Source organism: Ptychodera flava, chromosome 7, assembly GCF_041260155.1.
Source record: "Ptychodera flava strain L36383 chromosome 7, AS_Pfla_20210202, whole genome shotgun sequence".
Classification (NCBI taxonomy): Eukaryota; Metazoa; Hemichordata; class Enteropneusta; family Ptychoderidae; genus Ptychodera; species Ptychodera flava.
In genome coordinates, this window is record NC_091934.1 from 21,029,977 (window position 1) to 21,041,978 (window position 12,002).

Below are 12,002 nucleotides of genomic sequence, written 5' to 3' on the forward strand. Positions count from 1 at the left end.
CATCCCTGGTATTTCTCGAATGAAAATTTAAACGATTCCGTTTTCTCATCGGGAATAGAAAGTAGCGGTCACCGTGCAAAGTTTTGGATGAGAGAATGTGCTATCACCTAAAATTTACCCATGTGTTAAATTCAAAATATCAACCATACCCTGTATTAACTCTGTGGCAAAATATTCGATTTTCACTATTAGACAGGACCATAACAACACCATTTTACTCCTACATGCTTCAAAATGAACCTACACAAGCAGCAAACTAGAAACGGATTGTACAAATTTGAGAATCAAAATGGTTGTCCCCAAAGTGCATTCCGGCTGTATTGTATAACTTGGTTGAGGAAAGTTCTCGAAACTTCAATAATTTTTGTGGCCCACCTATTCTTATTCCAACTTTAGTTCATGGCATTCTTCCTAAAACACTGTTGAGCTTGAATATTATCATAGATTGTGTCTGAATGCATTGTGTTCTGCTATCAACTGAATTAACAAACTCTTCCTATCAAGTGTTATTTGAAGGTCAGACTTTAGGCAGTGTCGAGTTTAGCTCGCAAAGTTGTACAGAATCTACAGAAGTCTGCAGAACTTTGTGTAAACTTCATGTCAGTTGTAACATAACCATGTTAGCCATACAAAACATCTGCAGGCTTTATTGTCGAGTTGGAACACTTAGTATTTCAACGTGCTTCAGAAAGAAGACCAAGAAAGTGTATATGATTCTCAAAAATTTACTGGAAAGTCTCCGAAAGTGACAGTTACCGGTTACCACATCTCTGTAATGCTTTCTGTCTCATCCCCTTGTGTATGTCCAACCATATTCTTGAAAACATTAACAATGAAGTTGTAGCCAGCGTGTGTTTGAAAGAGTAGTTACTACAGATTGATATTGTCACTGTTTTCTCATCCATTGTGTGAAGTTCCACATCACTCTGAAACCTGAAACTTCTGCAGAGTCTGTTAAGCCAGCTATGCATGCAGGACTTTTCAAAGAACTGATGATGTACTTTTTCGTCTCGCTGGTTAAAAAAATCGTCATTACTCAGCTTCGTAGAAGTACCGCATCCGCATACCTGAGTTCAGTAAACATATGATAGGCGCCCTCAACATACTGGACATCTGTACATGGTGCTTTATGGATTCCATTAAGGTAGTATGCGCCTCGAAAGTTTAAGACTTGAACGTTAGCTCAAATTTTCCTCAAGAAAACTTTCTGCCGTTCACGTTCAAAATCAAGAATAAAAATCGGGGGGTCACGGTGCAAATTTTTGTACAGAGAACCAAGATTTACCGATATTCGAAATTCAAAATGGCCGCCATCCCGTGGCAACTATGAGTAATAATATGATTTTCGAAAAAGTAAGAGAATAAAATGTTTTCTTACACCAAGAGCCTAAAATTAACCCTCACAACTTACATTAGGAAAGAATTGTAGAAGTTTGAGTTCGAATATCTGTTCCGGAGGCGCATATTACGTTAAGGGGAAACGGTCGTCGGAACTGCGCCTGTGCGAGTTTCTTGTTTACAAACACTGTATTTCGTGCACGATATCTAGATGCACCTCATCATCATAGCTGCAACATTTAAATTATACGATGTAGATTATGACAGACATGTTTTAACTTTCATCAATCACCATCGTACCTTGGATACAGTGTTGCCTTTGGTCGTATGGGTCCCATACGACCTTTGAGCGCTATTCCGACAACTTTATCCCTTTAGTAAAGCAGTACACCTTAAAAGAGATGTATGATCAGTAAAATTATTTAACTGATTACCAAGTTGTGTGTGTGAGAGAGAGAGAGAGAGAGAGAGAGAGAGAGAGAGAGAGAGAGAGAGAGAGAGAAGAGAGAGAGAGAGAGAGAGAGAGAGAGTGCGTCTGTCTGTCTGTTTGTCTGTATGTGCTTGAGACAGAGGTCTTTCTATCAGGATTATTCGTTTGATTTTATTAAATACATTCAATGAAATCATGGATTCAAGTCTCGTCACTTGAGGTTAATTTTTCATATAAATGGACATCAATTTGTGATAGCAAATTCAAAGGAACGCGTGTCGGTAAAAGTTGAAAACATCCACGCCATTGTCTGTTACGACGTACACAAAAACCAGACTGTCAGTTGCCATATTTGGCGTTACACACGAGTAAACCAACATTGCACAGGTGACAGGTAATAATGCTGCCATGCTTGGCATGTACATGAAAGCTGTACACACCTATGGAAAGAATAAGCAGCAATACGATGACGTCAGAAGCCGGTATCATTTGTCATCCTTACGAATGGAAACCATACTAAATACTTAAGTTTAGATTTAGGTTTCCGATGCCATCATATTGCCACCGTTATAACATTTTTTCACAAAACCGCTCTTTTTTGCTCCACTTTAGTAATTATCAAATTCCCTTTAAGTCTATTGCGATTTTTTTAACGATCTGAAAGATCCTATATTTTGATACCTCGAATACAAGCGGTATATCTTAAATTTAAACAACGGAAAGTAGACACAAAATTTCATTTCTCCAGCAGCTCATGCTTTGGCACGCATGACACTGTATTGCACAGCGGTCTTGCCCCTGTAAAACACTTCAAGTTGTGGAACTAAAACAATCGACTGACAGATCTAAAACGGAGACGTTACACGATGCACCGATTTATAGGACATAGGTAGGTCCTACAAAAAGAACAACGTGCGAAGCACCCACACCCCCATGGGTAAAAACAAAAGTGATTGTTTCTTTTTCTTTTAAGCCTGATGGCGCTACATTCCGCGCTGATTTCAGACATGAATGTACCTTTCTAGTGTTTCATTGGCAGTTTACCGATAAAGTAAAGAGATATATGAGTTTAAAGTTTGCTTTGGAAAAAAAAAAGAATTCGCAAATTGTAAATCCTAAATTACCGCCGAGATTGACGACAGCTTCCCGTAGTAAGAATGTTGGATTTTAAAACCAGTGTCCTGAGCGTAATAAATAGACAAATACAAGTAAATAATGAAATGATACAGAATCCAAAATGGTAAATTTATAGATGAAGACATGCTCACAGCGTGCATACTTGCAGAAATCAGATCAGAAGATTTACGCCATTTCAAAGTCCTATGGCTGCTCTTACATACCTTTTCAGAAGTCAAATTAGGAAACCAGAATTGCTGTTAATTTGATCGGCAATATAGTTTTGTTTAGGTTGATTTTGTTCGCTTTTTTTACATTTAATTATTTTCTAGATTGTTCTTGTTTCTAGCAAACACTTTAAAAATATTGTTATATATATCTTCTATAGAGGGAGTTCAACACATTCGAAATCTCTAAAAATGCATTGAACTTTTGTTCCGGAAAATATCGTTATCTTATTTTCAAGGACACGTCACGCGACAGAAATGTGCATACCTTTGCATGATCCTCATGTATTGAAGTTCGTTCACTCAGTCAAAAAATCACACAAAAAGTAATATCTCAAGCCTCTTTGAAAAAAATCTTTTCATTGAACATTTCGGTAGTTTTTGTAGATATCTCCCCGTTCTCGGCATTGCTTTTTGTATTTCTCAACAACTTCCTGCAGCCTTTCACTCAGTGACTGATATCCAATCCGAGAGACCTCGTAATTGCTGAATTTTAAAGTGGTTGCCATGACTACAGCGCACATGTCGACAGTGTTTTTGGCGGCTGAATACCACGGAACATCGTAGTACCATCCTTGCCGGGGCGCCACTCCTATCCTCTTCAGCACCAGACCGACATACGCGTCTTCCCAAGGCAGGTACCTCACAAACTCTGACGTCACATATACCTGTTTGGCAACATCTGATGACATCACGTACGCCGGTCCTTCCAAATATGGGGGATAGGTGGCTTCCTGGAACATGTCGTATGAAGTGTACCATTTTGAATCCACATCTCTTACAGGCTTTTCCTTGCGAAATCTATTGCCCTCGGCAAATCCTGTTTTAGTGGCGTGATGCAGAATCGCGTTGACTACATTTTCTGGAATGACGAAGACATCTCGGCCATCGACCTTCATAACGTACTCCACCTGATGGCAGAACAAACTCACCCATTTGAAACCCATGATTGTTTTGAGAGTCAAATTATTATAGTTATCGATGAAGTTTTCCTGGATGATATCCGCGTGGATATCATTTTCCTGCTCTATATCTTCTTGAAGACGTCTGTCCTTTGTCATTCCCAAAAGAAACATTGTAATCACCTTCCTTCCTCGAATGTTCTTTGTGCCTCCCCAGTGCTCCCTGATAGCATTCCTATTTTCCCTTTCCAAGTGAGTATTAAAAACCAGGATGACCAGGAAAAGGTCAGGTCCTGCATTTCGACAGACTCCTCCATTGGAGATGACAAAGTCGAAAGCGTGCTCATTTATTTTGACATTTTCGCTATACAAGGGACTCCGACCAACATCGCTCCTCAGCGTTTCATCGGCGACTATCTTCTCATTGGCATCCCGCACAGTTGGCCTTACATTGTTCGCTAGGTGGCGCTGCTTATTCGGCAAGAAGTCCTGCTGCAATGGTGGAGGAATCCGGGTGAAGTCGCGACCATCCTCGTTGCTCGTGAAGTAATACTCACCGATGTTATTCTTTACAACTTGGATGCCCGTGTCCATTCGTTGGAATCTGTCCAAAGAGTCGCTCCTATTTCCACGGCCATTTGAACCGTTGACCAAATTATGGTTTGACAGTAAGACATTGAATGTTTCCTTTCGTTTGTGCCCGGGCGAATGCAACTTTCTCAATTGATTAGAAACCGACGTCTTTTCCGTATCAATTGGACGCTCATAGAAACCAGTAACGTCAGTGTTCTGGTGATTGTGGAAGTACAGAATAAGAATCCCGGTCACAACGAAGCAGTTCAGCCATACAATTTTTCTCAGGTAGCGTTTGCCAAGCAGTCTTGCCATCGTGGGTTCCTGAACTACGCAGAAATATGAAAGGCCGCAAATTTTGCCAAATCTATTTTGTAGTACATATATTTCACTTCTCTATTGCCTGTTTCTGTACATTCGGGTCTTTTTCGAGACTTCTGATTGGTTTATTGGTTCACTTACGCCTTCTCTGATTGGTGAACGGTGAATACGGCTGACGATGTCGACTGTTTTGACAGACTGCCACTTGTTCGTCTATCGAGTGCAATGGTTGGCTGATTCGGTTACCAGACACAATAGATGCCGCGTGAGCAAACAAATCAACGCTGGCAATCCTGAAGTGGATTTACATGCTTCACGGAAAGCTAACACCCTGTTAAGTGTTTGACGGCATTGCTCCTCTGCGGCAGCTGCATCGAAAGGCGATCCGCAGTATACGTTGATAAACGTGTACGAGCAGTCAATCTTGCTCAAAACGTAATAAATTGTGCCAAGCAGAGTCGATCCACCGCATTAGGGGGTAATCCCTTTTGGATTTTCTTCCAAGATCAACGGGCCGGGGTGACGATGAATCACAGCCGTGCCTGATTTTTCCCACGTAATCTTCCTTCCAGGCTCCTCAGTCATCCGAGCAAGCGCAAGAAGCGATGCAAACTCCACAAACTCCCTCGCTGATCTTTGTTGCACGTCAATCAACACGCATACACGTGGTTAGCCGAGATGTAGATGAAAGCAATCAACCCACCGTAGCAGTCACTCCTTGCTCGTGATTTTAACACCTCGACGTGTCAGGCCTTTGTAATGCACAAAGAGAGAAACATGGATGTCAGTTCAATGCACAATACATCATATTACTCATTCTGCACCAAATGCTGTGGCCGGGGCCACCAAGTCACAAAGGCAGAGCGGTAATTTTTCTTCCACGGGAGTTCTGATGGCCAGGAGTGGTATGATTAACGAGCGACTCAGCCAGACTCACTCTGAATACCGACTTTCACGCTTCAGCAATAGCGTGATAAAAGCTGGCACGAGTACTGCAGTCCTATCTGAACGTTCGCACCAACAGCTGCGCGGCTAAGATTGTTCCTTCAATACAACAATCAAACCCCCGCCTGTAAACCGTTACAGCGTATAACAGGAACAGCGCTGAGAACAAAGACTCGATGACTCACGCCTTCGTCTCTCCCTAGAAACACCAAAACCAGGCATTTAAGCATCTCCATTGAAAATTGACGCGCTATTCACCGTTTTCGATATACATTTCCGAGATATCGAAAAATTTAAGATTTTCATTTTCATCGATTTTGTGACGTCGAACACGGTCAAAACTCGATTTTTTAAGTAGAAAGAAATCATCATAGCTAAATTAAATTTTACAACATACCACGATCCGTTTTTCACAAAGTCTGAGCTATTTAACGATATAATTTTCTAAATATTAATTAACGCCAAATTGACATTTAATGATCTATGTAATCACATCTCAAAGCCATCGCCAGGGGTCAAGTAATTTTCTACGAAAAACGTGAAAATTTAGAAATGTCGACACAGGGGGGGCTGTGATGTCGAGCAAATTAACCTACTTCACTCACTATACAAGAACCAAGCTGACTAGAATTTATCTAGGCTAGAAAACGGTATAAAAAGAAATTGTCATTTATAGATCACTCGATCTGTAATATTTTTCTGTTAGGGTCTGAATGATTTTTTTATTTGTTGTTTGGTTTAGTTTTGTTTGAATGTAGTCTAACGTGACGTGGTCGAGTGGTAGTTTGGTTCCTGAAAATTGCCTCTATTATTTTGCTAGATTAGTATTTGAGTTTCTCTGTCTCTTAACGTGTTTTATCTTTTATTCTCGTATGGCGGGTAAATTTTCCCGCTCCTCACTCTCTCAAGCTGATTTCGTTTCTCTCCCCATCTTTACTTCGTTTTGTTATGTACATCACATTGTTCCCCTTCCATACACGACCCTCTCTTTGCCTTCAAGTACCCTTGCCTGTTTGATATGGATTGTCTTCCGTTAGTCAGTGCATTCGTCTACCTCTTTGTACGTCTGTCTGTCTGTCTGTCTGTCTGTCTGTCAGTCGGCCAGTCCATGTGTCAGTACGCCTGTCTATCAGCATGTCTGTCAGACAATACGTCTGTCTCTCTGTCTTTCTGTCTATATTTCTGCCTGACTGTAGGTAGATGCGTCGCATCGAGATTCGCACGCCTGCCCGCCGCTATTTAGCTGGTACGTTTGAAATCCGTCTTTCCGTCTCTCTGTTTGTCACTATCTTCATGACCCGATCTATATCTGCAACCGACTACCAGCACGTCTTGTATGTACATACGTGTTTGGAGTTGACTGCGTGTTCGTCAACATTCATTTCAGTGTGTACATGCCTGATATATTGGTCTAATTTTTCTTGCCCCCACCCCCCACTCCTCATAAATCTCGACTTCAGTTCGTCAGCATGATGAAAATTCAGAATCAATATTCAGATAAGTAAAATAAAACCTGCATTAACATTCTGGGCCCGACTTATCGATGATTCACAAAAAATGGCTTTTTTTCCTTAATTTGCCCGGTGTTGGCGTAAGAATCGCCGACGGCTACCTGAAGTCAAATCAATTGTTAATAAGTAACCATTGATACAACACTAGATTTCACTCGCCGTTTATGGGCAGCCAAAAGTGTCAGTTTTATGATCGTAGATTGTAAAATAAAATGCGTTTTTTCATCTTTTGTTTCTGTAGCGCTGTAGCAGAGACCAAAAAGCTGATAGCCAGCCGTGATGCCGCATAAGTTTTTTTTCTCCCAAACTGTGCAGTCAAGCTTTTCTTTTTCTTTATTTTATGAGCATTTTTTCCCTTTGATTGTCTCTGTTGTTCTCAAACGTCTAGTCTAGCTGCATGAGAGCGGGATTACTCGATAAACATAATCTAACGCTGACACGCTTTCAAGAACATTCACATCTCTGAATGAGTTGACGCTTGCATTGTTGTAACGATAGAAAAATACCTTCATTAAAATTCTCAAAACGTGAGAAATTTCATCAGAGAGAAGCTTTGCGATTGAACAGAACAGATTTTCTCACCAAACGTTTCAAAATGATCGCTTTCAAGGAAGATTTTAAGGCGGAAATAAAAATTTCGGATTGTCGCTTCTGCTTTGTACCTGATTTGTACTTGTCTGTGAGTACTTCAAAATCAGCAGCAAAAATTCCACACTGGAATTTTCTTCGTTAAAATTTTTAGACGGTGATTTTGCTGTCATATTTTCATCACATTGTGAATATACTTTGAGGAAACCATTTTGTCATTATTTATATGCAATTCTAGCAGCATATTTTGAGAGTACGCAGTCAATACCATAGAACTCAACGAGTTTGTAAATTTACAGCTTTGTGTACGAATGAAAAACTCCTGCATTGAAACTATTGAATCCGAATAAAATCGAGCCTAAATATTTATCTCTCGGGTCTGCCAGAATGAATGAAAGCGGACGATTGCTCGTCACGTGCTCATAATGTCGAGACAAAGCATTTTTAGATCAGTAGAGTGAATATTTACCGAAACATAAAATCTACATTGGCATCGAAGTCAAGAATGAAAGAGAGTATTCAAATTCTTTTATATTCAAATGTTTTCTTTTTCAAGTTGATTTTCAAACGATTGCGTTGCTTGAACGACCAGAGTGAGGATTTGGTTTCTTTCTCTCCGAGCTACGATATCAAGATGACTCTCATTCTCTGCGGAGGTGATTAACCCCAGCAACTCTACATTATGGCATCTCCAAAAACAGTGATAGTCAGGGGCCATTCTAAAGCGTTTTCGTGTACATGTTTGTCTGTCTGTTTGTTTGTCTGTCTGTTTGACATGTCTGTATGTCTATCCATATGTATGTCGTTCTGTAAAAACAGTACACATGCTGTATGAGCGTATGTTCATTTTCGTTTGATTGGTATGTTTGCGTTTTTTCTGTCTGTCTGTCTGTCTGTCTGTCTGTATGTATGTATATTTTTCTGTTACAATCGTCAGTAATAGGAATAGGCGAAGGCTGGGCGTAGATGGCATTTATATAATACGTCTTGTTACTATTTCACACAAAAAATGAAGTTTTGTCGATCTCTTGCATATCTGGGGTGACTTTCATGCGTGTAGATGACGTCATACTTTATGCTATTCGAACAAAGTAAGTTGTTAAAACGGGTCTTTCGATGAAATAGATAGATTGTGGAAAAAGTAAAACTTGCATTGGTTTCTATGGAGGAAAATAATAGCGCTTATCGCGAGCGACGTCATTTTTTCTCTCTTTAATATGCATAAATAAATATTTGTCCATATTATCCGCATAAACGACGAAAATAAAACCTGCTAGTGTTACAATGGCTACTAAAAGTCACACTAATTCGTACGAATTTATGTTTCAGACTGCAAGCTGCAACAACAGCCGCGCATACAACAACAAAATTTGTCCGAATTTTAGGCGGCGTTGTCGAATGTCGCGTGCTTAGTAACAAACTCATCGCGATCAACGCAATTAAATTTGTATCCAAAACGAAAGCTTGTCAATGTGACACGTAGAATAAGCTAATCTCCGAGAAAAGTGCAGGAAATAACAGTTAGTTTTTGATTTTCGATATGAAAATTTCTTCAGAACGTTTAAATCCTATTTGCATGTTTGTTGTTGGTTTTGCTCGTTTGACAAAAACTGCTCAGCTTTAATCAGCATGGCACATCGGCACGACTGTTAATTCTATTCATGTAAAATCACTTCCTGGAATAGCATCCTTCTCAAAAAAAGAAATCCTTTGAAATTCGACAACTTTTCTTATGAAGCAGTATAAACGTGTCTGGATTTAATTTTGAAAGAGAATGGGTGAAAAGTTCACATCCAATATCGAACAAAATATAAAGCGCTTCTTTAGTAAAATCCCAACTGCCAAAGCTTTATACGAAATGCCATCAGAATAAAACCACAACGCCGCTTTCTATCTTGTAAGGCTCTTTATTAACTATAATAATTTAATTATCAAGCGTGTCTGTAAGAAGACGAAATTAACTTATTTCGCGCCTGCTATTCGTAAGACAACGGCACACCCAGACGTCGAGGGGGCACCGCTTCACTGATGTAAGAGCCTGCGCTTAATCATACCCGAGGCAATTTCGATTTCTTAATTTTAATAACAGCTTTGGTGCGTTATTAGCTGTCATGTCCTTTGCTGAAGGTGTGAAAAAAGGGCACACGGCTGACTTTCTTCTATTCAATAATAGAAAAGTGCGTTAGTCACGCGTTTGTGACTTCTGCGCATGCTCTGTTCGCTAATGTTGTTGGTATTTCACAAAACAGCTTCTCTTTGTTTCCCGCTCTGCCGGGTTCAACGTGCCGTGTTTTGTTACGACAAATACTATTTTCAGTTAAAGCTAATTGCAAGAGGATTGAAAAAGTCACCGTTTAAGGGAAAAAACACGCTAGGAAAAAATGAACCAACTGCCTGTCTGTCTGTACAGTGCTTTCGAAATAACTATGCCTCCAATACACAACAGATATCGAGATCTTGAAAATACTGGATGCGCGATTTGAAAATTGGAGTTATTAATTCCGGATATCAGTTCTTTTGGCTGGGCCTTCTGAATGCATAGTGTTAAGAAGAAAAAGAGATCTCTTGTTACGGCATAACACAATATAACGATATGAATTATAAATTGATAGAGTCGGATAACTCTCGCTGGTTCCGCTTCAATTGAGGGCAAGAAGACAATAGTAGCTACTCCAAAACTACTTCAATAAGCTGGAGGCGCGAAGAGAAATATCGAATGTTCATGAATAGACCGGCGGTTCTTTATTGAACATTTAGTCCTCGCAATTAACACACCCAATTCATCAAAATGGTGTTCCACCTTTCCGTACGAACAACGGCGGTAGATGTCCTTTTTACCCCAGCGCGAAGAAATATTGCAGCGTGTTGACCTTTTTCTCTATTACACCATCAGAAAAAAATAGATTAACGATCCTCAATCAGTATCGGTGGCAAACTCAATTATTTGATGTGAAACCTTGAAATTTAATCAAAATTTTCAATTTAGAAGTAAAATATTTGAAAAGTAATTATTTTATCTCATTCTCTTACATCTTTCACGGTCGTCGGTAATTTCCTACGCCAAATAATTTCGCGCCAAAATATGCCCGCCTTCAAATGATATCGGAAAACAATTTAATCGAGTCCATCCTGGGCCAATTCCAAGCGCAACACTATAATTATTTAACGTTGGAGGAAGTTTTTAAGTTATTTAGTCACAATTTTGGAAAAAATGAACTTCAGACAGCCTGCAAGATATGACGTCTCATTTTGTTTTGTTTTTTTTTTGCATTACTTAATAGATTGAAAGGTGTAGAGAGAAAATCAAAACGCTACTATACCTGTAACAGGAGCTGCTGGAAAACCGGATACTTTTACGTATTTGCATGACAAAACGTCGGTATTTGTCAGAGCGCGATCCAAAACTTCTGCATACGTGCAGAAATAATGTGTGAGAGTGCACACTGCATGCACTACAATTTATTCTCAAGTGTCAATGACGATACGAAAGAAATTTATATTACTCGAAATTTGCATAAATCAGCATTGCAAATTAGGTCGCTGCAATATCAGAGCGACGCGACTGGCGTATGCGTGAGCACGATTCGTCGAAGCACAACTGTTTTCATACGATTTAATGAAAGGAGAGTTTGCGTTTACAAATTCAATGGCGGGTTTGGCAGTGACGATTTTTTTCTCAAAAGAGCAACTTGTATGTATTATATTTTTGAGCGTACTGCTCGTTATTTGAATGTAAGTGTTCTAAAATTTTACAAACCGTTTATATTGACGCTTGGTGAGAAATATATCGTACGCTATTGTTTCATCCGGGTCTTTCAAATCGGTTTCTCGGTGAAAACATCTAAAAGTTCCTTTTATATCCCTTCACTGTAGTATTGCAGACAACTCCAGTTTTAATGAGAAGTAACTGTGTTAATCTAGGGATGCAGAGAACTGGTAATCCGCCCCATGAGGATCATACAACGCATTTGACAAATCGACCGAGAAAAATGATAAACGAGAGCCGGCTAGAACAGCGTTAACAAGGGCCTTTTTTGAATTAATCCGCCTG

The 12,002-nt window shown here is 39.7% G+C and overlaps 1 protein-coding gene across 1 annotated transcript; it reads right to left on the bottom strand.

Moving 5' to 3' along the window:
• Positions 1-1,921: 1,921 nt before the first annotated feature.
• Positions 1,922-11,418, bottom strand: LOC139136987 (uncharacterized). The gene is made up of 2 exons (XM_070704868.1): positions 11,272-11,418; positions 1,922-5,659 (listed from the first exon to the last, which is right to left on the bottom strand). Exon 2 carries the CDS (start codon positions 4,899-4,901, stop codon positions 3,471-3,473), a length of 1,431 nt encoding a protein of 476 aa, XP_070560969.1. The 5' UTR covers positions 4,902-5,659; positions 11,272-11,418; the 3' UTR covers positions 1,922-3,470.
• Positions 11,419-12,002: the final 584 nt, after the last annotated feature.

Bases quoted from the DNA above. Each gene is read 5' to 3' on its own strand.
- LOC139136987 (XM_070704868.1), bottom strand. From the start codon at position 4,901: ATGGCAAGACTGCTTGGCAAACGCTACCTGAGAAAAATTGTATGGCTG.